This window comes from Phlebotomus argentipes, unplaced genomic scaffold, assembly GCF_947086385.1.
Source record: "Phlebotomus argentipes unplaced genomic scaffold, Phlebotomus argentipes genome assembly contig_15, whole genome shotgun sequence".
Lineage (NCBI taxonomy): Eukaryota > Metazoa > Arthropoda > Insecta > Diptera > Psychodidae > Phlebotomus > Phlebotomus argentipes.
Genome location: NW_026776181.1, coordinates 8,359,351 through 8,385,954, shown reverse-complemented (window position 1 = coordinate 8,385,954; position 26,604 = coordinate 8,359,351). Strand labels below are relative to the sequence as shown.

Sequence of the window (26,604 nt, the reverse complement as noted above, 5' to 3'; positions counted from 1 at the left end):
TCAGTTTTCATGTGGACGCCGAGTTCACTGCAAGTGTTTCCCTCTCCTCAGTAACAATTTACCACAAGACATCTTTCAGTGCATCAATAACTCAGAGAGACTTCCCAGTGCCCTAAATGGTTTCCCAATTACGATCAAACGTGTGGGCATTGAGCATTTGAATTAATTTCAATCGCTGCTGAATAACATTTTCTTCGAACTCTTTCATCTTTTAACTTTTCCCCCATCGAGTGGTGCGAAAACAAAAGACAATTACGAGAAAAGAAATCAAAGTGTGTTTTTTTTCTTCTTCTTCAGTCAATTGAACAATCTCTGGATTATTTTATCGAATGATCCATTTGAGCAGAATTCAAGGTGAGTGATCAGTTTTCCTACACCATTTATTTTTTCCCGTGAACTTTTTGTCCCGCGCCGTGGAAACAAACAGAATTCTAGATGAATGATGGACAGTTGGCGGATTTTTATTGGAAACTTGGTCAAAAAGTCTTCAAATCAGTCAGGTGTGCTCAAAATTAAGCAGCCCACATGCCATCCGATGAAATAATCGCGCCGTGAATGAAAATTTTCTCTGTAAACACTCATGTAAGCGTCCAAAAATGGTACTAGAAATTAGCATAATTTACCTTTCATTACACCCAGAGTTCATGTACGGTCACTCAGTGAATCTCCTGTGAGATCTTTTATCACTCAATTGGGGGAAATTGTTGTCTTGTCGCGGAAAATGGTGTAATTGAACTCAATCTTTTAACTTAAGAGACTCACAGATCATTCATTCCACCAACAAATTCCCACGACAACGAAAGACTTCAATAGCCAAAATTGCAGAAACCTGTTCATCCCAATCGAGAAACACCACTTGTTTAATTAATATCATTTTTTATTGACGAATATGTTCATTTTCTTGTGCTCTTTTCCATAAATCTTCACAATATGGCAAATATCTCTTTATATGTGTGCTTCCCTCCGCATTTCAGTTAACCAAATATTATTCTTCCTTATTTGTCGATCTGTGATTGTGTGGGAAAACGAAGAGAAATGTGAACTTTTTCCCAATAGAAACGTTTTTCGCAGTTGTTTTTAGGAGCTTTAAAACATGGAATCGCTGTTTGTGAGGCTTTTTCCGCCAACGCACAAGCGAATTTGCGCCCAGAGAGTGTCGAGAAGTCAGAATATATTAAAAACCATTAATTGACTCATGTTCTCAACGCTGAAATCGAGAATTCCCTGACATGAAATATTTTACGATGCATTGGATGAATAAAATACCCTCAAATCGGAATTGTTGCGCAATGAAGTTCACACTAATGATAAATGTATTATTAATAAGTAATTTTATATCTGTGCTCAGCGTCTGGAGTCCTTCTCGTGTGGATTTCTCAGTTTTATAGCCATGTTCTCTGGCCTCAATGGCTTTCTCTATGCGCCTTTCCAAGAAGTCTATAAGAGAATGCCAAAACCGCAGAAACATGTATAAATCTAATCATGAGATCCTATCAGCGATCATTAATCTATTCTGCTAGAAATTAAAATTATCTCAACATGGAATTTCATGTTGGTGGAATTTTATTGACTTTTAATTGATTACTCGGATCGTGAGTGTAATTTTGGCCGAGATGTTCTTCTTTTATTCCTCCAGAGAGTCTCCCCGAAGTGGAGACCATTAAAAGGCCATCAATGATGATTAATTATTCATACATTGAAATTGACCTCATTCATTGCAATATTGTGGCAAAAAATGCAACGGATGTTGATTTGTGTTGACAGAAGTGGGATCACAAAAACAAGTTTGCAATAAATCCCCAAAAATTTGCTATAAATTTTTATTACTTTATCACACGAGTCTCTCAGATTAAGAGAGACAGAGACAGGTTGAGAGTTCGGCAAAAAGTCGTGAATTTCTCTGGAGAGAAGTGGATCTTTTCGGCAAATGAGGCTAAAATACATTGTGTATGTGGTGCTGTACTACCTTAAAATGGTCATAATCTCTCTCTCTCTCCTCACTGACTCAGAAAATGCGTCCCTCGACGGACCTTTCACATTTTACAATTCGCAATGAAGACTTCCACTTTGGGATTATCTCACATTGAATATCACATGCAGACAACTCTCACTGCAAATGCTGCAAATTGGCGATAAAATCCATGTTACATTGGTAATGAGAGGCACATTGAGTAACGTGGATTTATCAATTTTATTTAAATTTGCGTGTAAAACCACGTTTCTGTATTAAATTGTAAAATTATCCATTTGGTGAATTGCAATCACAGCATTTAACCGCTTCTGGGTGTAATTTATCACGGTTTAATTGTTGCAAATTCGATTAGTCTTGCATAACACTATTTATCAAATTATCAATATACCAATTCATTTCCAATGACTGAATTTATCTTATGGTTTTTCTTCATTGGGCTCTTTTGCAAGAGACAAAAGACCGTCTTACTTAACTCGTTTGATGATTGTGTGCATGCTTTTGTGCTATTCTGCTGCAATTTAATTAAAATAATCAGGTCTCTGTGCATGTTGGACATAGAATTATAACTTCCACCTTTGCGGCCAATCATGCAAATATATCTGCTGGAACGCCAAATGAGTCAAAATAGCACTAAAACAGAGATTCCATCAGTCTGAGCACTCAATTGAATTACCCACCAATCCATCCGCTATGAAAATTGTGCAAGAAGGCACATATTGATTGTTTTTGCTGACTTTTCTGAAAATTTCACTGACTCATATACCGTTTTTACGCTTTCCGTTACCTTAATTGATTGGCTCTGTGATTTCCTCGATTCCCGAACCAGAGGCACAAACACACACACTCTTGTGATGCATAAAGGAAGCCAGACAACATAACGAATTGCCAACTACCGTGCGCAGATAGTGAGTTTTCATGATGAGGCGCCCGCGAAGAGAAAAAAAAGTTCGTTAGCGCTTTATTGGCAGCATATTAATAAATGCACATATCAAATCAAGTGAGCAAAATCTCCACGGTCAAGATGGTAATGAAGACAGCGGAGATATTTCAAATATCATACATATAATGATGCGATTTGAGAATAATGTCCAAAGAGCTGCGGAAGGCATACTTTTCTGCTTGCCATAACAATAGATCAAGGCGAGGTTTTTTCGAATACTTTCTAACTGACCTGTGGTCTTGTTTTCACTGAGGAATTGGATTTCTTCTGTGAAAACACCACACATTTCCAAGCATAGCAGATAAGGCATCATAAACCTCCTTATTTGCCCAAACACTTGTCTCAATTTAGAGACAAAACATGGGCAAATTAACTCGCAGAAGTTGCCGTCAGTTGGTCAAATACATCTTTTCAGCACTCGCCACGTTAATTGCTGGGAGATAAATGACTTACTGTCTTCTTTTATCCCCTGTGTCACCCTCATTATGGCTGCTTAAGCCTTTTGTTGCCGCCTAATCCATTCACATTGAGCCAAAATATTTTGGCAACGTCAGGAAGAGGAATTATTACCTCTTCCCAAATACTGCCATCGTGTGCCTTATTGGCCGAGAAATTGAGACATTGAAGTGCGGCTCTTGAACATTTTGCTAAATCACCCAATGAGTCAATGAGAAATGGACTAAACCGCCACCTTGAGACAATATTTCATGAAGAAACACCATCAATCACGCCAGAAATCACCACTTAAGCTAAATATCATTGAGAGTGGAATGCTGTAAAAATTAAATTCAGACCTCGTGGGCGTTCTGCTGTGCGTGCCAATCTGCTAATGAGCGAAGGGGTGCCAAAGAGACAAAAATATTTAAGGGTCAATTACCCTAAAGTGCTCTTTTATTGGGAAATAAATAGTGAATGCCTTCGCAACGCACACAATTAGTGAGTCAATCGACTGGGAGACTCCAAATAGCGCAAGTCTCCAAATTTGGTGGGACGACAAGAGCAAGTTGCGAAAACATAAAGAACGTGGTTAGTTCTTCACATTGTCCGCAGCTCTGGTTGAGGAAAACCAGTGTGAAGCACATATTCACACAAGCAAAAAAAATTATAGAAGCGAAGCACTTAAAAAAATAACCACAAAATATTTTCAGTGGCACAGATGCATAAGTAATAATCATGGATTCTCTGTATTGAGCAGCGTATTCGGGAGCTTAGAATATTTCACAAAGCCACGCCCACCTATAAGTTCCGCCCCGTTTTCGTCACACTGTTCTAATATCACGGAAAATTTACTATGCCACTGGTATTTTCGTAAACAATAAGCATAAATTTAAGCTTTCCTGCACGCGTGAATACCAAAAGCATCAGCTAAGCATGCCAAAGCCCACAATGCGAAGTGAATTTGTGATTTATGGGGTTTGTCCGCTGATTATGATGACGTTGCACCAATAAATTCAGATATTGTTTTGAAAAAGTGGCTCTTACTGAAAATAGTGAATAAAGTTGTGGGATGTTATTTATGTTGCGGCTTCGGAGAATACTTTGCCATGGCAAACAAAAGGGGTTTGTCGTATAAATCACAAAAATTGCATTCTCCTCATTATTTGAACTCCATGGCGCATGCTTTTGCCGATTCTTCATACCAAGTGGCTGAGGATCTCCAGCCTTTCTTTCGCTCCACATGAAATGTGTGCCCCTTCTCATATATGGTGAGAAGCAGGAAGAATTATGATCAGCCTCGGAGTTCAATATCTCCTCGGCAGTTGTGTGTGAGGTGGAAGAAATCACAAATACATACAATTCATCTCAGTCACTGTGCCTTCTTGTGGAGCTTAAAAGGAAATGCCAACTGTTCTATCTACATAGCAATCAGTGCACTTATGTGACGACAATATTCCATCTCTTAGTGTTAAGAGAAAGGGCGTTCATTTCTTCATTTTCTTCCCCATTTCATGCCTCAACATTGATTAATTAACAATGAGCATGCTGTTGCAGACGACCTTACATCAGTTTTAACACTTTTCGCATGAATTCCATTAATCAGTTGGTGTAGCGCAAATTTATACGCAAATTATCAGATCTCATACGGAGATTACAGACTCTCTGTACAGCACTCTTATTCCGGTACTCGAGAGCAAGAGTCCCTCGCCAGAAGATTGTGTACTTTGCCCATAAATGGGCGTACCGATGCTGCCCGCGGGGAGTTCCAATCGGCAAACAGAGATGCAGGAGTAATTCATCAAAAAATGTACTCTTCCGGTTACGTGAATTGTGACATGTTCAGGGTTTTCTCATGCTAATTAAATGGTTCATTGTATCATCGGATCACGACAAGAGGAGATCCATAACGGGAGACTCTGTGGCCAGCTTTGGCGCACTTGGCTACTGGATTGAGTTATTGGGCAATCATGCCATATTACCAGAGAAAATTGCTGTATAAATAAGTATAAGTTACTGTGGGTAATTAGCAAAGTATAACATCACATTTAGGTATATCGCCTGGCTATTTGAAAAACACACCTGGAGCCAAGCGTTTAGCAATAAATTGAGAGACTTTACGAGATTTTCAACACATTGAAGGTATGCAAAATTGCAATTTAGCATATTCAATTATTCTCATGATCTTTATTAATAGAGTGATCTCAGTCTTGATAACTCCACACTTGTCGCAGAATGTAATCTACTTAGCCATGCCCCTACCACTTTAATTCACTCTACGAGAGAGATATTCTGCCAGCTTTTAATTAAGATAAATGCCCAACAGATATGGCAAACAGAAAATGGCTAATTGAAATGGGAGACCAGAAAAATACTCGCTCATGTTGCATTCTTATTCCGTCTCTGCGAGAGACAATAAGACAAATTTGATTGAGGTTTATGATTTCTCTGCTCAACCTTCATGACATGGATTGTATGAAAATTGCATTTATTCCACCGGAGATGCAATAAATCTCGATGATCTCTGCATTTTTGCCCCAGACTTTTATCTCGCATGCGAGATCACAGCGAGATAAGGCTTTTTTATGTCCCAGCCACTTGAGAAAGAGATTATCGAAATTGATTCATAAATAAAGCCCAGTCGAAAGGTTGAAAATCTAGATTGACCTTCGAGTACGCCATACAAGAACCTTCATACTTCTTAGTCCGACAATTCGCCTCTGCTTTCAGAGGCGAATTGTCGAAGAGTCACAAAGAGAGATGTTGATATAAAAAAATGTTATTTTAGGGCTTCGCTTTGCACAATGAATGCTTTATGCATATTTCCACTCTATCAGATTGACTGAGGATTCCGAGAATGTGTGTTTTCCCATGCTTTGGTGAAATTTCAAAATTTCCGCCAGAGAAAAAGCGAATATATCGGAGTTGATGGATTCTTTCAGCGGCACAAATCGCATGGGAAGAGAATGAGATAAATTGCTGAGATAGTTGGCAGAAAATTCCAGCAATTGATGGTGAAATTCCTACCTCAAAATAGCCACATTACCTCAATTCATCCGGTGTAAATAGTATTAGGTCATCCAATAATAATCCCAATGTCCTCTGACTCTGGATCCACGCTCACCTCGGAAGTCTCCCGATGCTGACTTCGCGGTGTCTTGACCTCAAACTTTGGAAGTAGGTGAGTCATGATCAAATGGCCTGGGAGAAAATTCCATCAATTTCTGGTACATTTCATGTATATTGTCTCTTATGCAATTGAGGTGGATTTATATCGTGGGTAATTAAGTGAAGACACAAATCTCTGCAACAAGACTGTTCAGCATTTTCACCCAATGTATTGAGTTGTTTGGGCACTTTTAATAATATTGGCATTTTCAATTGAATTATGTTGTCTCACAACTTCTCACAAATCATCAATTATTGAATCCATTGAAGCAGAGTTGAAAAAGAGGATTTTGTCGTAGATCGAAGAGCGTATCGAAACTTATGGTAACAAGAACAGATGGCAGAGCAAAGGAGTTGATTTTTAAATTAGCAAACTTCTGGTTATTCTCTTGTTCTCCCAAGAAATTACCCTAAGATGATCATAAATGTATACAAATTTGCAATGCTATATAAATTCATCACATCCTAAGTAGCACAAAATAATCGTGACGATCACATTTGTGACTTAAGGAATTTCACTATGCTTTTATCACCATCGATATTGCAAAAAATTTTCCCAAACCAATTAAAGCCGCTCGCAGGCACTCTCGTGAAGAGAGGCACAATCAGGCAATGTTCGGAAATGACCTCATGTGACTGGGGCTAACAGCCGAGCGACAGAGATAGTCGAAAAACGTGCCCAACTTTAATGACTTTGGCAATTTTGCGGATTCTCCGTCGCTTGCGAATGCAAGAGATAATCCTCGAGATAGGAATTAGTCACTCTCTGCTCTTAATTCCTGCCCAAGTCGACCCTTTCTCGTACAGGCAACGACGATGAGACTTATTGCATCATGGCACACAGACGTCTGTGGCTGGAAAGTTGTCGGCCCCAAATCCAACACACAACTCAATACATTCACCTGGGAGTTGAGGCTGAGACTTGAGGTGTTGCGATTAGTTTCGCGTTGGCGGGCAACACAGGCGGATGTGTTCACGAGTGAATTCTTGTGTGAGCGCGATCTTGGCGAAATCGGTCAGTCGCTGTGATTTTTCCCAGTTGTGTCGTATTTGGACAGTAAAATCCATTTTTCTCCTCAACCCAGACTCTCAGTACAATTGAGGTTCTCTGAGTGAAGAAATTTTGTGCACACGGCAAAGAGATAAGTGACTCCCAATGATGGTGCGCATTTGAAAGTGTTACAAGAGCATGAATTGATTCTTACTTTGAGTGATGCCCACTCTCCACATGGACCATTGTCGAATGTAATATAAAGTGAAAATACAGACATTTTTGCGTGCGGTTCATCTGACAATTGCCGTGACCGTTAGAATTCGTGATAAAAGAGACTTTTTACAGCATTTTCCATTGACGCAGATCGCGATTTGAGGCTGATCTCACATAGTGTGCAAACCAGTTTATTGGACATAAAGAGCAACCGTGGCTGGATTTGCCAAAGCCAGGTAAACGCCAAATGGAGAGACTTTTTCCCCAGAATTGCCGAGAATGGAAAATTCGGTGGAAAGAGTTGAGAAAGATTGCTGGAGAAATGAGGGAAATTTAATTGTGCTCTTACTGTAGTTACTCACTTAAACGTATCCATGCATTTCTAACTAATTACATTTTACAACTGAATCTTACGCATTGCTTCACTCGCTGAGAAGTGCGCAAGGCATCGCATCTTCATTTTCATTTGAAGAGGTTTTATTAGAGAAAGAAAAAGGCGGTACTGTTAGACTCCAAGAAGCATCAGCATAACTGACTGGAAGACTGTGTGCTTTGAGTCCTCTTGTCGGGGAAACAAAGCGCATCGGTTGCCTCAGAGAACACCCAAAAGTTGTCAATAATTCAATATTTATTATGCATTCGTCGTGATTGATTGCCATGGCCAGAAATGGAAGATGTCCTGATGCTTCTGAAGTGCATGATAAATTGCAGAGATGCTGGAATGCTCACCCAGAATCTGCAGAAGTGCTCTTGGGAGAAATTTCCTGCCATTTACCGCTACACTCTTGGTCATATTTCGCAACATCACGAGTGTGTGATTCATTGAGAGCAAAACATTGACTTTTTTACAAACTTCTTATCAGGCTAACACAAAAGAACAATTTGCTATTCAAATAAATAACACTTTGACATTAATTTGCAATTGTACAGACACGACAATTTTCTGTAATTTTGCGGAATTTTAAGCTAATTTCGAGAATTCATGGTGTTTTGAAGATGGAATACAATGGAGAATATGAAAACAATTATGAATGAGTGTAAAAATGATGGTTGATTTTCCAAAAGTGAAAATCACGATTCTGCATAATTTTATTGATTCTCTATCAAAAATTTCTCAAATAAATTACACATGTGATGTATTTCCTTATTCGTGTGAATATCTGGCATTCGCATTGATAATAAATATTCAAATGCTGACACACTTCTCTTGAAAATCACCGCAGAGTGGAACAATTTATATTATTGCAGCGTGCATTTCTATATCAATGGATTGAAAACAAAATAATTATTTAAGATGAAATATAGAGGAAAAAACGCCATGAAAATAATAGACATTGCTGCACTTTGCCTATTGAGGTCATGAAATTATCTCCACTTTTGAGACACTTTTGCCTTTGCACAATCTGGGGACTATAATAAATTACATTAAAATGGTTCAGATAGCAAAGACAACAAATAAATATTTCCATTCATTGTCTATCCGAAAGTCGTATTTTGCAATATTACGATTTTTTACCTCTGCATGATCACTCGAAATTGTGGGAGAGTTTTTTATGTTCGAGAAAAAAAAAATTTGTCATCCGCTGGTGTGATCTGTGAGACGTCAAAATAAGTGTCTTACGAAAAATCTGTCTACAAGTTTGGTCAGCTAACCTTGGCCACAGAGGGGGCACTGCTTATCCCAAAGTGTCCGGCTAATAAAAGGAAATTGAAATGAAATAGGAAAACTTTTCGTGCGCTGAGTGTGGGGAACAAATCACCCATTGTTGGAGTGATAATGCAAATTTATTTGCTTATCTCTTTATGGAATAATTCTATAATAAATATTATTTATTTCCATTGACACAATGTGAAGATTCCGAGAGGTGCTGATCGCGATCTTTGTCCATTCATGCGCTGATTCATAGGATTTTTCGGTCTCTGTGCGAAGTTTGAGTTTGAGAATACAAATTTTTCTCTTCACATTTCAATGTGTGAAATCAATGTATTGCCACAAATGAAAGTGAATCAGTCCAAATAATCTGTTGAGCAGATAATTGAATAAAATTACAGCCAAAAGGTGTTAATAACATTGTATCTCATCTCTGGGGTCATTAAATGAAATAAAAGAGTATTGCGCAAAGGCACGAAATGACCATCATAGATGAAAATGAAGACATTTCTCCTGGAAATCATCGCGATGGTGAGTGCAATTTGTAAAATACGTTGCGCGAAAGAGACGAATTATTCAATCTTTTACGAGCTTTAATTGAGGATTTATCACATTTTGCTTTTAACGATTTCTCAATGGTGTTGAATTAGTTAAATACCTCAGTTCCGCATACAATTAGTCAATTCAAACATTGTGCGATACAATGGGCAATTCTTTGGCGGGATTTGTGTTTGCTCTCGAGAACCTCGAGAACCCAGCGAGTGTCCAAAAAGTCTGAGCAGCACAAGATTTCATTGTTGTCAATTAGCCTTTTTTGCCACAACACTCTCTGATTATCTCCGGCTGAAGCTGTTGAGTTGCAAAATGTGTATGATAAATGTAAAAGGCTCTCTTCTCGCGCCTGAGATTCTTGTCGCTGACCAAATAGGGTGCCATCGAGGTCGAATTGCAGAGAAAAAAGTTTCACAAAAATACATTTTATCGTGCCACGGAATGTTGAATATGAATAGCAATAAGCTGAGAAATCGCTCCATTGCTCCAATGTGTGTCTTTGATATTTTGGCGGGGGTTTCTCGAGGAGAGATAATTATCTCTTGTCAGAGATTTTTCATGTAGGAGAGCGCCTATTCAATAAAAATTATCTCAATAATTGATATCTTTATTTATGGCTCATTGAATAATTCCTGGGCAGTCACAAGAAATTCTTCGGCGTAAAACTGGCTCGTGCAAAATTTCAATCAATAAATTTTGATATCCAGTCGCCACACGAATCGACACGAGAGAAAGTTCTTTTCAGCTCTGAGACTCGTGAAAAAATTAAATAAAATATTCGTGGGCAGCCGTCATTATATCCCACCTCTTTGTGAGAGAGACACCAATGCAGACGATTCATGCGATATGCATTCCTGGCCAACGAACACTTGTAAATTCACTTTTCGCACCGACACTTTTTCCAGCCGAATGCAAAAAAGTCTTCATGAGAAAATTGCTCGTCAAAGTCTAACATCTATTTGTAGTTTGATTCCACGCTTTTTTCCAACACAACACACACAATTTTCACATGGCAAATTTTATATGCACTTTGCCGAGAGTGAGAGAAATTCAATTCATTTCGGCCACAAAGGTGTATTGCTTTCATGAGAAAAAGGGTGAAATGTGCATAGAAATACTGCATTTCCTGTGAAAGTGAAGGAGTATTTCTAGCAATAAATTCATGCTATTTCGCAAATTGCTTGAAGAGTTGAAGGAGAAAAAAAAATGACAGAAATTTATTGGCATTGTTGGGCAGAGGCATTAAAACGAAACCAATTCAAGCAGACATGAAAAGCGAAACATTTTACTTGTTAATTATTTCTCTATTAAAATATAAGGTATTAAAATTGCGTTTCTGCGACTCTATTTAAAATTTCTCTCGCCTCGGCTTTGATGTGAAGAGCTTTTAGCAGATGAATTTACAGTGTGTCGCTGAATTGGTGGCGTACAATTTGAGAGATAAAAATTGTAATGTTTTGGGACATCTTCTCTGCAACACGCTGTATAGCACTTGAAGTGAAAGATCCAATTAGCAATTCTAATGCAATGGATGTGTAGTAAAAGAGAAGTAAGAAAAAATCACACTATTCATTCTCGTCACTATTCATGAAAATGCTATTCTTTGTACCACGGATTTCAGGTACATTCGTAAAAATTATGGTGAGGTAGTTAAAATGAAAAATGTGTATATATTACATATGATAAAGTTGATGTACCGTGGCATTCATCGTGGGCTCTTGTGTGGTACAGCACGCTGAAATACTTTAATTGCAGCCAAAGGACATTCATTTCTCAATATTTATTCTATTCGTCCCACTCTTGGTGGCGTTCCGAGAATATTGGGGATTATAATCTCGTCTGATGGACACGTAAGGTCAAGTATGAGGCAGAGTCAAAGCCTCGACAAGTCGAGGGAAGCCATAGTATTATTTGTCTCCTTTGTTTTTGCCATCACACACGAAAGTGCTACCAAAATAGAGGAGAACAAAGTGTCTGTGCTGCGAAGCAGAAATAATTAAATTCCGCTTGTTGAGGCGTTTCATCTTCCACAATCCACAACAGTCGATATGGTGAAGAAGAGTCTTTCCAACAGAGAGAACAACAGATGCTCCAATAAATTATCCGTCAACAGGGAATTTCTTGCTGGAATCTTACGTAAATGGGAGACTTTTTTTTCGTTCAGTGACACGAAGGAGAATTAACATTCAATTTCACACACAATATTATGCCTCATTTGTAGCACGATCGCCCCTCGATACTCAGAATAATCTATTTCCAGTGCATCACAATCTGTACAAATACGAGAGAGAGAGTTCTAAAATTAGACGAGGTGAAGAAATGGTGGAATAGAAAAATGCATCTCCTAATGTGGCCATTAATTTGTTGACAAATATGTAGAAATTACTTTTTCTTCTAATTTTAATGTCTCTAAGTCGGCACCTTACACATCAGGCAGAAATCTTTATGCAATTTCCTAGAAATCCCTGGACGATTCAATACATATTGCGAAGGAAGATTACAGAGAATATTTTACTTATTACTTACCGAAATAGACAAAATTTAAACTTTTTACTGCAACAGTCAAACTCTCTTGATCCAAGACCGTACAAAGTGTGATTTACTTAAAACAATAGTGATTTGAAACAAGCAAATACTGCATCCAAATGCAAATAGCAATTGACACCAATAAAATGTTTGCTTGCAAGCGAGTCGAAGAGTCAATTGACTTTTGCTGTTCACTTTTACCTTCGCGAAAAAAAACACATGTTGAAAATAGTATCATGAAAACTGTAAATAGAGTAAGTATGGAAGAGAGCGATGATATTCGCCTGCATAGTTTCTTCATCGAAACTTATAATGCTCTTCCTGTTGGCAATAAATGTTTTACCTCGGCAATTACATGAATTCTGCACCATCGCTGTATTTTTATGATTAAATGTGGAGTAAATAATAATGTTAATTGAATTCGTGTTTTACAGTTAAATAATAATGGAGGTAGCCATCGGTAACGCGGCCCCACCTTTCCAGCGCGAGGTTCGAGAGTGGCAGCGAGTGGATCCAAATACGGGAGCCTTGCTCACGGGTCGCTTGGAGGCTGACCGATGGATAAGGGATCACATGAACACTTATGGAAAGGTGAGATGCAAAAGAAAAAAAACCTGCACTGCTTCGCGTCAATTGGCAATCAGAAAGAAAGCGTATCCCAATCTCTTATCTATGCAATCTGCCACTCTTCAGCGCCACTGATTAGCCGCAGCATCAATTTTCACTTCATCACCCTTCAAATACTTGATTTGTGGGAATATAATGAGTGAATCACGTAGAAAATTCACTCGAGTCGTCTTGCTTTGATCCACCTGACACCCGTTTTGAAATGCCATAAGTGATCACACGGCAGAAATCCGTGATCGCAAAAACAGAAATCACAAGAAATCAATTAAAGTGTTGCGATGTGAGGAGAAGCGGTTACGCATGGCAGCACTGCCCTCAAAATCGCATCGGCAAAACTGTAACGGATTTGTCAAATTATCTTACACACCGCCATTGGCCAGGGAATCGAGAAGATTCTGTGCTGTGATCGTCAATGGGGAGAATTAGCATTTTACATAATAATCTTCTCAACTTCTCAACTCTTCATTCACTTTTTCATGTTGACTCTCTCTGATTGAGTGTTCACATTTTTGCGTCAAGTCCTCGTCACACTGAGGTTAAGGCATTGTGAATAGATTTCACGCAGTGCAAAAATCTTCCCATAAGAATATCAGAGAGGAAAACCACCTAATCGCCGGCAATTTTCACGGCCTGGCTCTTGGCAGAAAAGTCGCAATTATCATGCTAATGGTGTTTCGTAATCAAATAAAATAATTTATACATATTATAGTGGCTGGTAATTAGCATCCGCAGCCTTTTCAATTAATTCTTTTTTAATTACTCTAGTATATTTTTTTTGTGAGTATGATTGATGGCGCACAGAATATGCACTGTTTACTCCATGAACACATTCTGCATGCTTTCTGCAATTATATTGCATTGAACGCATCATTTTTTTTTCGTGAGGATCACGCCGAAGAGCCACGCAAATGATTGAAGATTTACTGGCATTTTCTCACACGCTTAGAGATACCTTCTAAAGCATCTTAATTGGTTATTGTCTTCAGCCAGCGCCTAAATATCATCGTAATTATGTTTATTTTAACTGATATTTAATTGCAAGTGACTCACCTTGCGTCACGGTAACTTCTTCACTGAACAGTTAATATACTTGTCGATCACATTTTCATGCTCGATATACTTAAACTATGATTCTCAACGAAGTTTTCACAAAATTCATGGAATTTAAATGTAATTATGGAGAAACAGATGATAAATGAAATAATTTGTTCACTTCCACTTGTTTAATCTCTTCTCCACGCGCATTTACAACATGAATAATTAATTTTTGGGCCCCACAAATGCTTACACTATGAACTGTAAAGTCTCAATTATCTCTTTTGAGGTGAATTTTGCAAGCGTAGAAAAAGCTCTTTCAAGGCTATAAAAACGGCAAATGAGATTTGATCAATGCTGGCAAAAAGTATGTATCATTCTTATTTATAAGCCACGCTTTGGTCTCAATTTTTTGCCTGAATATTCATTGAATAAAACACCGCGATATCGTGAAAGAAGTCACAAAATCACACCACATTTATTTTGTTTGTTTATCTTACAGAAAATTGGAAATAACGGAAATTAATCCACACGCGAGTAAATGACCTGAAGCCATGCATTTGCATAGGTAGAAAAAAGATGATCATTTGACATGTCAAAGACTTTATGTTTAATAACGTGAAATCGCTTCATTGAATGTCACATGTTACAAGAGAAAAAAAACAGTGAAGAAAGAAAGACTTGAGCACTTTCTACCACAGAGTCTCTGAGTGTGAAGCCTCAGAGATTTTTAATCTTTCCTCTGCAACAATTACTTCGCTTGAGAAAACAGCAACTGACCAGCAGATGGTCAGTGGTGACTTTCAATCAGATCGCGGTTTACAAAATTGCAGCTTCAAGTTGAATCTCTAAGAACTAACTAATATGTTTATTCTTTTGTAATCTCCCTAAAATAGTATTAAGCTGGCATTAGACTAGATCATTAGGCATTTCCTTTTCAGTGGATGACTAAAAGCATCTTTCTTCATGTCAAGAGCAATCAATCAAATATTATTTCATCGAGATCTTATCCGACTTTAATTAATTCTGGACAGGTTGAATGCTATGCCAACGAAAGTCACTCATTTATTTCGCTATAACTCTCAAATTAATGGCTGAGCAATAATCTGGTTTTAAGCATAAATCTTTCGCAATACACTCAAAGTATTGATTTAATATTGGCGGAAAAAACAGCGATACATTTTTTTCTTCGCCTCAGGAATATGAAATGAAAATGAATCTGTGAGAAAGTGGCCCCGAAAAAATAAACAAACAGAAACTCAGGAAATTTATAAGAAAAAAGTGAAAGTTTTGAAAATTCTTTTGGCCCACTAAATAGTAAAAAAAAATCGTTAGTTGGAAAATTACAATATAGAAAATGATTGATTTATTGCTGGGATCGACAAGTGGAACAGCTTCTGGTTTTTTTCTCTCTCTTTTTCTGCATTTAACAGTAAATGCCGCGGAATGCAGATTCCCGCCAATTTTGAAGCTCACCGTGTGGGTCTGTTCATTATCAAAATCACTTGGGAAATATGAATGGAACTAATTAAAATAATTATCTCTATAATACCCGCCTACCTCTAAAAGCAAAAGGCAGCGGCTTAAGATACATTGTGCTATTTATTGAGCAACTCACAAATACCCAGTTACCTTTTTCTTTCGCCAAAGTGGAAAAAAGCCCGCCGAGGCAATTTTCTCGTGAGCCTCCACCACGCACTTCTCGTTATCAACTCACTGTGGATCTTAATATGCACAAGAGAGTTTGCCATAAAAGATGTGAGCATTTTTTATCGCTTCACAATGCACGCTAGGCGGTCGGCAATCTTCACAAATAGCCCTGTGGCGATGTATAATAATGAAAATGGAAGCGCTAAAAATCACTCCCATTAATTATGCTCTTTAATCTGTTAATTGGTAAATGGATTGTGAAAAGGCTGAATGGGTTTTCTTCCACTGCAGATTATTTTCAACTTATTGGTGCATACAATTTCTCTGTCTTCTCCAATGCAGAGCACAACATTGCATTTGAGAGAGACGCTGTGCGGCCAGGAAATTAATATCATCGCGAAAGAAAGGGAGAAGAGAATAGACACGGAAAGAAATGCGATGCATTTGTAATTACTACCGCTTTCTGCCACCATATTTCCATTCAATTGCCCAAAAATGCTCGAAATTGTGCACTACAACACGGGAATTCCCACCTCTTTTGCCCAGAGAGTAGATCAGTGTCTTATCGGTGGATTTCCCTTTCAATTCATACACATTTCTTTCCGTCTCTGGAAAATATGACTGGTGGATACGAAAGTACGAAGAACGCGGAACCATGCGAGGGACTCCTACACTTTTGAACCTCTCAGCAGACTGTAAAACGAGCATGAATGGTTATAAATAGTCGGAGGTGGACTCGTTGATCAGCAACATCATCCCAGCCATAGAACTCGATGACCGCTCACCCGAGAGTCGTATATTTGCTGGAATATATTGTTTATTGAAATTGGAAATGTTGTGTAACATTATTCAGCTATCCTTGCAGCCTCGCGTTTTTGCAATTTAACTCACAAGTTCAAGTCGTAAAGCTTTCCTAATAGGGAAACTTCTCTTCCTGGTCGCAAAAGGTGATTTTGCGAAAGAGAAGATGTAAAGATAAACACTTAAAATCAATTCACGCCTGTTTGTAGACAAAATATTGAAAACATTTTCAAATATAATAAAATTAAATTGAATTCAAGAAATATAAATTTGATTCTCATTCACACTGTGGATGAAAATAATATTTCATATATGGGATGAGCACATCATAAATCTTGGTGGTTGAAAAATTGCGATAAAAACTAGATTTTTGGCCAGAGAGTCTGCGCCTTTGACGCGGTGAGACAAGCAACAAATTGCGATACATTTTGTGCAAATCACAATTCTAAAAAGATATAATTTGTAATGTTTGACATGGCAAGAAGTGATTTCTCAGAATGGCTCTCACCCACTCAGGATGATGAGGTGTAATTCTTGGATGTCTTCTTTCAGGTGGTGGATTCACAGAACGTCTCAACGCCCAACGGGACACACCACAGCCAGCGCAAGCAGCTGGAGGTTCTGCAGGCCAGGACAGCCACCGGAGGAGCCGTGCAGGTCGTCCGGTCGCAGACAGTTCACACCTCATCGTCGCGCTGGAACTCATCGGCCAAGCAAAACGGCATAAACGGCACGGTGAGCTTTCACAGTGGCAGCAATGCGAATAGGCATCGTGTGTCGCTTTGTGCGGGGAACAATAGGGCTATTTTGATAAGCAAGAGCAAATTGCTGTGCATTCAGATTTACAATATCGCATTCATTAGAATTATCTGCATAGCCAATATCGCAGATTGTCAGTGTACAAAGTAGCCCTACTGCTCCCTATTGAGGCTTGAGGGCGATCCTAGCGAAGCAGCAGTGACTGTGTGGTGGCTGCTCATCTGGCATTTGCTAATGTCTTGTCTCATCATCCAGAATTTCACATCATCGGCCCATTCGAGCCCACTCAGCTTTCAGCATAAGAAATTGCACGGAGAGACGCAGAAGACTGTAACTCCTTATGCGCCGGAGCCCACATTGCCAGCATCATCAGCGATGAATTCCACGTCGTCGCCACCGTCGGGTGGTGTGGGTGGCCATCGCAAACAGCTGGATCCGAATGAAAGAGAAACTGCGGCACTCAATTCGCATGGGTGAGTCTTACCTCTGCTTTCTGCGCCTCCGACTCGTGGGGTCTCACCACTCGTGATCTGCTGCTCCACCGGGCACCACCGCGACTCCCCATAAATCCGTGACCACGTCTTCCTCGCGCGGAAACTGCGTGTGCGTTGTGAAAGAGTCCCCATATCATAACAGTGATATATAATCCGTAAGTTATGCGATCGGGAGGGCCGTGAAAGATCAGAGAGGAGAGAGCCTTTGTAGTGTGCCGCAAAGTGCGCAGATTGAATTCAAATATGAGATCTTTTATTGGGTGAAACCGCGTGTAGGATTCATCTCTCTCTCTCTATGAAAAGTCGTGCGGCTGTGTAGACGTGATAATTTGAATTTCAAAGAAAATTTGATTGCTCGTGAAGGATTCTCTGCACTGGCTGAAGAACCATCTGTGTGATGATCAATTTTGCATGGCAAATACAATTTAGAGACCGTGCAGCAATCATCAACAGACGCGTGAGATAAATATTATGGCAGAGAGTTGCTCGCTTAGGCAGTGGGAAGTAAAAGCCTTGATTTACTGAATTTTTTAATCAATTTCGAGGGGGAAAGAAAACAACATATTTTGCAATGTTTTGCCACAAATTGAAACACTTTCACTCCCAAGTCAATTATTTCGGTGGCATCACACACTAAATCAGCGGATTTTGAAATGATGTGAATTTAAATTCGTCGGATGCGCCAACATTTTCTGCACATGCCTGTGCATTTGGTATTCCTCCGCATGATTGCTCCACATGGTAACAGAGATGAGTGTGATTTGGGGAAAAAGGGGAGGCAAAAGAAAGGCCGACACGAACTGGAGATCAACTAGTGTGAAAAATTGCTCGAATGTGTCATTATACGTATTTTAGTGTTTTTGCGAGAAAGTCTTGACGAATTCTCCGCGTCGATCTCGACTCGACGATCTTTTCGAGTAATATTCACTGCCTCTCTGTGAGTGGGCTGAAGTCACTATTCTATCCCACTCCAGTCGCTTTTTTTCACCTCTTTCATGCGCTGGCGAGAAGAGGTGAAAAAGTGCGATCTCCCAGTGTTGAGATCTCACTCGATCATCACTGATCACTGTGCTCTTCCTCAACCGCAGGTCGCTGAATCGCGGAAAGAGTGTCTCCAACGAGGATCTGGCGGATGACGATCCCGAGCCGTGCGAGTGGAAGCGCGTGAGCAAAATACGACGATCACTTCAGTATCCAAAAGCCACCAGTCCGGCCAAGTATAGCTCGCGGCCGCTGGACTTGCCTGAGAACTTAGTCAGCGTGTCGCGAATTCGACAAGAGCTCGAGAATGGGCGTCGCTTGGATCGTGCAATGCGCAACAACCACGTCGACCTTGCAGCTTTAGACAGTATTTTAAAAGGTGCTCCAGACCCAGGTGAGTTTTCATTGATCTGCACCCAGACTTATCACCTCACTCGGCTCATTCACACTTTTTGCCGCTGCAAAATTACCACGAGAGGGACAATTAATTGGGCAATTCTCAGTCAGGAAGCATTTCGATCGATCGCCGATCAAGATCAACGCTTGTTCCCCAAAAATTGCCTTGAAATTGAATCTCTTTCAGACACTCATTAACACATTCCGCCAGCAATTAAGCACACTAAACACTTTCTAACACAATCACACCATGTTTGGGGAAAATTAGTCCCCACGGCGTGCATGAGAATTGAGAATTCTCCGCTCAACACTTCTCAAAAATATCGTCTTGTTGTACATTTGTTACTCGCTTTAGACAAGCAAATATTGGCAAATTGTATGTCAATATAGAGGAGAAGCATGTGCATACTTTTGCGCACTCTTTCGAGATGCTTTTGTCATGACAAACTTTCAAATAACTTGCCTTAAAAGGATTCTCTTTCGCGAATTATAGCGGATCTCCCACGCAAAATTTGATTGATGATCTTCTCCGAAAAGTAAAAGCAGCGATATTATTTTTTGCGCACATCTGTGGTGCTGTGGAACTTAAAGATTTTCCTTGGGGGGTTTTCTCTTTCATTGAATTCACATAGTCTTTTAATGGATTCACACTTTATGTGATTGGCATTGTGAATTTCCTGAAAATATAAAAATTTCACAATTTCATGTTCACTCTCTGTGGAATATTGCGGACACATTTCCTCCGTCAAAAAACGGCTTTTTGATTGTCATTCTGTTGTTCCCAGATCACAAGCCGGAGGTGAAAAGCACCAAGAAGGCCACCTTCATCACTGCCGAGTCCCTGAAGGAGATTCGCGGAAAATTGCGGAAGCTGAGCGATGAGAGTCTGTACAAGGACGACATCCTGGTGCAGAACGACGAAGACGAGGTGAAGAGGAACGGACTCACCATGAATGAGTCACGCACTGATGCAATGCAGCCATCGACCTACGCCAGTCATTTGGCCACAACAACGCCAAGCGGTGGTTTCGTGTTCAAGCCGAAAGTCATGGCGAATGGGAATAGCAACAGTCTGCAGTCGCGGAACAAAGTGAAAGATTTGGCCAACAATGAGTGGCATTACAGGAGGAAGTCGTATGGATTTGAGAAGATGACTCCGCCGCCGGAATCCATGACGTCCCGCATGGAGACGTCCACGGACAGTGGAATTGGCAGATCGGGAGACATCTCGTCCTCCTGGTCGCCAACGGAGAACGCCCCGCGTGGCACAGTCATCACTCTGGCGGGGGATGATGGCAAAGAGGCCCTGGGCAAGTCCACCAGCGTCACTATTCTCAGCAATGGAGGATCTCAGATCAACAGCGTCGTTACGCCCCTTCGTCCCAATTCGATATACTTCAATGGAAAACCCGAAGAGGTGAAGAGACACTCAATTGCCGTCGACGAGAGCAAGTACGTGAAGGAACCGATGAGGAGGACTTTCGAACCAGCCAAAACGTCGTCAATCCATATCAACGGATCTCCAGGAAGCGACTCAAAGACCGATGATGATCTCAAAAGAGGACAGAAGAGAGTTGAATTTTGCAAGACCGAAGTGCACTTTGCGGCCGAGTCTGGCAGAGTGAACATCATTGAGACGGATGGAAAGCCTCCGCCAACCAACAACTTCCGGCGACGCCGCAGGTCGTCAGGAGGAAGCATTGGATCCACTTACTTGGAAGCTATCAAATCGGGGGTTCCTCTCACGCACTTCGGAGACTCTGAACAACCGCCGGAGCAACCGAAACCATCCGCAGATCTTGAGAACAACATAAGATCATCTCCCACTATTACAACCCCAACGGTGACAACAACTACGAGTACTGCTACGAATGGCGTGAGGAGCGCCAAGGAAGAAGAAGAAGACTCCAATGACGAGATCTCCCTGAGAGGAATCCTGAAGAATAAGCCCGTCAAGCCGAGGCCCTATCATCTTGGCGAGAATATTGAGAACAGCGAGAGTTTGTGGGGCGTTCGTCTGAGGCCAGTCTCAACGGACTGCACTCTCTGGACCCGGGACGCCAGTCAGAAGAGCCCTCCTCTGATACCCGACGACTCTGACTGCAACTCTGGTAAGATCATGAATCCCATGCAAAGAAATTTGACTAACTCTTGATCAACTTCCAGGCTTTCATTCAGACTCCAATGAGTCTGTGCGGAGTGTCGCCGAGAGGGTTCGCATTGTGGAGCAGCTGCGAAACAAGGACTCCCCAACAGGCTTCTCAACTAAAGTGAACCTGACCAGTTCGCAGTCCTTCAATTGGCCACTCAGGGGTAATTTCTTCCGTAGATCCTTATCGCCTTGCTTCTCGTATTAGAAAATGCACTCTATTTGTGGGATGATCTATCTTTAAAATGCAATTAATAGCCACTCTCTGCCGTATTGATGCTTCAATTGCTGCTGTTGCATAACTAATGAGACTTGTTTCTCACTCTATATTTTCTCTAATTGACCCCAAAAGACTAGCGAATTACTAAAAAAAAAAAACTGTTAGTGCCAAATTGACACAAGAAAAAATTTCAGATGAGACCAATCCAATGCCACAATCGCGATTTACTGTTCATTTGACTGATGGGGAGAGTGACGAGACTGGGCTGATTGGCTTTGAGAAATCCCACGATAGCTCTCTCAAGTCCACCACCTTGATTATGAAGACACTCAAGTCGGCGCAGCAATTCGATGAGGCAATGGCCAAATTGGCATCGGTCAATCCGGCCATTATTGTGCCGCAGTCGAAAATCACGGAGAAAGACATTCCGACCGACTTTCAGAGGGGCAATCGTCTGTCCAGCTACTCAGTGGCGAAGTCCAGCAGCGCCAGCAACATCTTAGGATCCGTGGCTAAGCTGAAAGTGAAGGAGAAGTACTCGTCATCTCTGGACGGAAACGGGGATTATGACAGAGATTGGAACTTCGATGACAAGCCACTGAGTACGTTCAGTTCCCTTCTGGATAAGAGGAAGCCTGTGGCTGCGCCGAGACTTAAGAAGCTGGGCAATTCCAGTGTTCTGAGCCAATTGTCACAGCTGAACAGAATGTACGAAGCTGCCGGTCAGGATAGCGATGGCAGTGCTCAAGCTGATGAAGAGGTCAATCTCATCTTTGGCCAATCCAACAGGATGCAACCAGAGGAGAAGACCACAACTCTGTCCGGCAGTTGGAGTCGATTAAGATCCAAACGAAATTGCACGAAGCAAACTTCCCCCAATTATGCACATTTAGGTATATAAATATCTTACCTCTTTGTTACTGTAAAGATAGATCATCCTGCCATTTTGTCTCCAAGTGATGATTGAGAAACTGCAAGGGGATAAAAGACTAATTTGTGGTTTTCTCACCTTTTGCAGAAAACTACAAACCTCGCGTATCACCTGCTAAAGCAGATATAATCCATTCTAATCTACTATCGATTCCTCTTCATTCCCCAACAAACTCATTGAGAAAGCCCACTCCTAAAACTGAAACTCCAATCATGACACGAACGACAAGTCCAGGTAAGAAGAGCCTTCGTGAACCAAAAGTTCACAGATTGTTAATTAAATACCAAATGAAATAATTGCAGTGAAAACAACACCAATTGCAATTCGAAAATCACTACCGACAACCGACAGCAAAATCATCTCTCAGGAGAAGGAGAAACCGAAGAGTGCGCAAGAACCACTGAAATTGGTCTGTGGTACACGAAAATTACGTGATCACGAGCTCTCGTACTTTGGCGTAAACACAACACAGCAACGTGCCTCAGTTACTAATGATGCGAAGAAATTGACTAACCATGCCAAAACTGAGACGCCGAGCAGGTGGAAGTGGACGGAAAAGACGGACTCACAAAGTCGAAAGGAACCGATTTACGAGAATCTCAAGTATCACTCGAATTCAACGAGCAATGTTGTACGACATCCAAACTACGATCGCGATCAAGACATTCTTGACGAACTCAATAGAGCAGCAGATGAGATCTTGAGTGTGAGTAGATGGCGAATTCAGGGGTAAATTTGGAGAGAAGTCAAAGAGCCTTTGTTAACTTACAGTCAGTTTCCAAGAATCACGATGCGGAAGAAAGCCGAACGAGAAGGAGGATCCAGTCGAAGCCACTGGAAACGATCACCGAAGCGCGATCATCGACACCGAAGTCTGTCCAGTCGCGTGGTATTCAAGTATCGCGCGGCGGAAGCGAGAGTGTTCGACGAAGTGGAGTGGCCAGATCATCCTGCCGGGTGTCTTCTGCGTCGTCTTCGGAGAGCATCCCCAGGCAGATCCCCTCTTCGAGTTTGAGAGCTTCAACTCACAGCTCTAGCTCGAAGAGTCGCCACAGCACCAGGAGTCATGAGGACTCCTCGTCCACGAGATCGAGCAAGCGACGAGTGACGAGTATGACGGAATGCCGTCGCCTTCATCGCACTAGCAGCAGGGACACAGTTCCCTCCCAAGCGAGCTCCTCTGAGGACGTCAACGAACCGAGACGACCGAGGCGATTGAAGGTCAAGGAGAAGCCTGAGAGGTGAGTTTGTTTTCACAAAAGGGCGGGATTCCTGAGTGGACGTGGCTTAAATTAAAATTTGTCCTCGTTTGATTTACAGTTCAGTAACGGCTGAATCTAAGAGATCAACCAGTTCCTCCAAGAGCTCCTCCAGACGCCACTCGAAGCCAGAAGGAACTTCCTCAAGACCAAGCCGAAGTGAGTCAATCTCTGTGCGATAAGCTGCTGAAAGCTAACATGTATTTCTCTTTCCTTCAGGCACTTCTGATCATCACCAGAAAATCCGTGTCAAATCTGGCATTGTTACCACAACGTATGTATTACAATCAGGCGTGGTTCCGCCACCCAGACACAAAAGACGTCGCAAGGTGGCTCGACGCAATTCATCACTATTGAAAAAACGAGAAATGAAAAATACTTCGAGACATATCGGCAAGAATTGTATTTGTTCGTAGTGATAATAGCATTTTAGACGAGTCTTTGATCAGAAGAAAACGTTTTAGTTTTATTCTAAGACATTTGAAGCGAGATTCACACAGTCAGCAAACCTTAGGTACTTGTATTGCATGAGACCATTGAAATAATTGGCTAATTCTGTAAGATAAACTTGAGGATTGGGATTAGGATTTGATGCATTTTATCATTCATCGGAAGTCATTTTTTTATCAGGAATTTATATCTTTTATTTCCTAACTATACTTAACGCCTGACGATCTTTCAAAATCATTCATTTCACATTTCTCTCCTTCATGCAAGATCTTCGGGATGTGCTCTGAAATGACGGGGAATAAAATTTAGTCACGTTGAGATTAGATGTTAACAAATTAATACAATTCCTCTAGTATCTCGCTCTATTGTATTTTTCAAATTTACAATTCTCAAAACTAAAAGTATTTGAATGATCAAATTTTTCATTTCTCGGTAGCCAATAACCGGTCATTAATTCTCTTAGGAAAGTAGATACATTGGATTAATTCACATAATCCAAATTATTGCGTACAATCCAAAAGCAATAATAAGTGTACTAATCTCTCTCCCTCTTCGATTTATTTTGCAGATCATCCCGAAATGGTAGCAACTGGCTTTTGAGGGAGAGCCGAATAGAGTGAGAAAGTGCGTGAAATCCGAAATTGTGATTATCTCATTGAATTTCTTAATGATTCGTCCACGAAGACATGAGTAAAATGATTAATATTATCAGTTGCTGTAACTTTAATATGCGATTAACAGACATTTTTTGCCACTCTAATATTTTTCTCATTTTTTACTCCTCTTGTGTTTTTGTAATGCAAAAATCCCAATTGATTTTTTGTATATTGATTTATATTATTTCATTTTATTGCCTTATATTTTATTATTTGCATTTCGACGTTGTGAAATTCCTAATTGATCATTAAACACCTTTTAATCGCAACTCAGTTGATTTTCGTGTTCTCCGCTATGAAGGCCGCAAGAGTGGCTATTTGGGTCTTCACGGAATTTCTGGAGGTTCCTCCAAGCGAAGAGTACTGCTCGACGCTATTCTCGAAGTTCCAGATCTTGAGCACGTCCTCTGCGAAGGCAGAATTGATGGCCTTCAATTTGACCAGGGGAACATCTCTGAGTGAAATGTTGTTATTCTCAGCGAAGGCCACAACTTCCCCGGAAGCGTGGTGAGCCACACGGAAGGGAATCCCCTTGCGGACGAGGTAGTAAGCCAGATCTGTGGCCAAAGTTTCGTAACTCAGCGCCTCTCTGCACTTCTTCTCATTCACTTCCAGAGTCTGAACAACTCCTTGGGTGACTTTAAGTGCCAACGAGAGATTGTCGAATGTGGAAAACATGGAAATCTTATCACTCTGCAGATCCTTGTTGTAAGTCGACGGAAGTCCCTTGAGACTCATCATAAATCCTGCGTGGTTCCCGAAAATTTGCCCAGAAATTCCACGAATCAATTCCAGACTGTCAGGATTGCGCTTCTGAGGCATTAAGCTACTTCCAGTGGAGAATTCTTCCGAAATGGTGATGAAACCGAACTCTCGAGTGCTGTAGATGATCAAGTCCTCAGCCAGGCGACTCAGGTGAACACCACACATTGAGGAGACGAATGTGAACTCGCCTGCAAGTTAAGGAATCTTCAAGACCGCCTTGTAACTCATTGGTATAACTTACTGATAAAATCGCGATCTCCAACGGCGATCATGCTGTTGGGGATTACAGATGAAAAGGACAAGTTTTTGGCCAGACCTTGTCGATCGACGCCAAAAGGATTGCCGGCAATCGCTCCGCTTCCCAAAGGCAAAGCATCGACTCTCTTGAGAAGGTCCTGGAAGCGCTGAAAGTCATTCTGCAGGGCAAAACCGTGGCTCATTAGCCAGTGACTGAACCGAACTGCTTGAGCTCGCTGGAGATGTGTATATCCTGGCATCAGAACGTCAATCCTCTCGCGCGATCGCTCAAGGATGACCTCAAGAAGACTCACGATGAGACAAGTGACATCCTTGATGGCCTTCTTCAGCCACAATCTCATATCCGTCACCACCTGATCATTCCTGCTGCGCCCAGTGTGCAGCTTTCCACCGACATCGCCGATCAGCTCAGTGAGACGACGCTCATTTACCGTGTGCACATCCTCATCACTGTCCTGAAAGACAATCTCACCGCACTTCCACTCCTCGAGCACTTGCTGCAAGCCTTCGATGGTCTTCTCGAATTCTTCCCTGGTGTAGATTCCTCTGTCAAAGAGAGCCTTGGCGTAAGCACACGATCCCTGGATGTCCTCAGCGAAGAGACGACGATCCACGTCCAGGGAATTGTTCAATTTCACCAACTCCTCATTGGTCGCCTTGCAGAATCTTCCTCCCCAGAGTTTCTTCTCTTCACAAGCCATCACTAGAAGCACTTGAGCACA

The 26,604-nt window shown here is 41.0% G+C and overlaps 2 protein-coding genes across 4 annotated transcripts; one reads left to right on the top strand and one right to left on the bottom strand.

Moving 5' to 3' along the window:
* Positions 1-76: 76 nt before the first annotated feature.
* Positions 77-25,128, top strand: LOC132262069 (serine-rich adhesin for platelets). Of its 3 annotated transcripts, none has more exons than XM_059761201.1 (14): positions 77-354; positions 12,886-13,042; positions 17,117-17,299; positions 17,579-17,796; positions 18,906-19,192; positions 19,980-21,305; positions 21,361-21,507; positions 21,758-22,456; positions 22,582-22,728; positions 22,797-23,200; positions 23,266-23,735; positions 23,815-23,912; positions 23,973-24,027; positions 24,772-25,128. In XM_059761201.1, exons 2-14 carry the CDS (start codon positions 12,896-12,898, stop codon positions 24,821-24,823), a joined length of 4,233 nt encoding a protein of 1,410 aa, XP_059617184.1. In that variant the 5' UTR covers positions 77-354; positions 12,886-12,895; the 3' UTR covers positions 24,824-25,128. The 3 variants fall into 3 exon arrangements, with proteins under 3 accessions (XP_059617184.1, XP_059617183.1, XP_059617185.1); XM_059761200.1 differs by lacking the exon at positions 77-354 and adding an exon at positions 7,470-7,958; XM_059761202.1 differs by lacking the exons at positions 77-354; positions 21,758-22,456 and adding an exon at positions 7,474-7,958.
* LOC132262070 (argininosuccinate lyase) lies at positions 24,034-26,595 on the bottom strand. The gene is made up of 3 exons (XM_059761204.1): positions 25,866-26,595; positions 25,116-25,812; positions 24,034-24,486 (listed from the first exon to the last, which is right to left on the bottom strand). Exons 1-2 carry the CDS (start codon positions 26,581-26,583, stop codon positions 25,130-25,132), a joined length of 1,401 nt encoding a protein of 466 aa, XP_059617187.1. The 5' UTR covers positions 26,584-26,595; the 3' UTR covers positions 24,034-24,486; positions 25,116-25,129.
* Positions 26,596-26,604: the final 9 nt, after the last annotated feature.

Coding starts and splice junctions, on each gene's coding strand:
- LOC132262069 (XM_059761201.1), top strand. CDS start 12,896: ATGGAGGTAGCCATCGGTAACGCGGCCCCACCTTTCCAGCGCGAGGTT. Junction 17,300..17,578: donor AAAACGGCATAAACGGCACG/GTGAGCTTTCAC, acceptor CTCATCATCCAG/AATTTCACATCATCGGCCCA. Junction 22,457..22,581: donor CCCCAATTATGCACATTTAG/GTATATAAATAT, acceptor CACCTTTTGCAG/AAAACTACAAACCTCGCGTA.
- LOC132262070 (XM_059761204.1), bottom strand. CDS start 26,583: ATGGCTTGTGAAGAGAAGAAACTCTGGGGAGGAAGATTCTGCAAGGCG. Junction 25,813..25,865: donor TGGAGATCGCGATTTTATCA/GTAAGTTATACC, acceptor CTTAACTTGCAG/GCGAGTTCACATTCGTCTCC.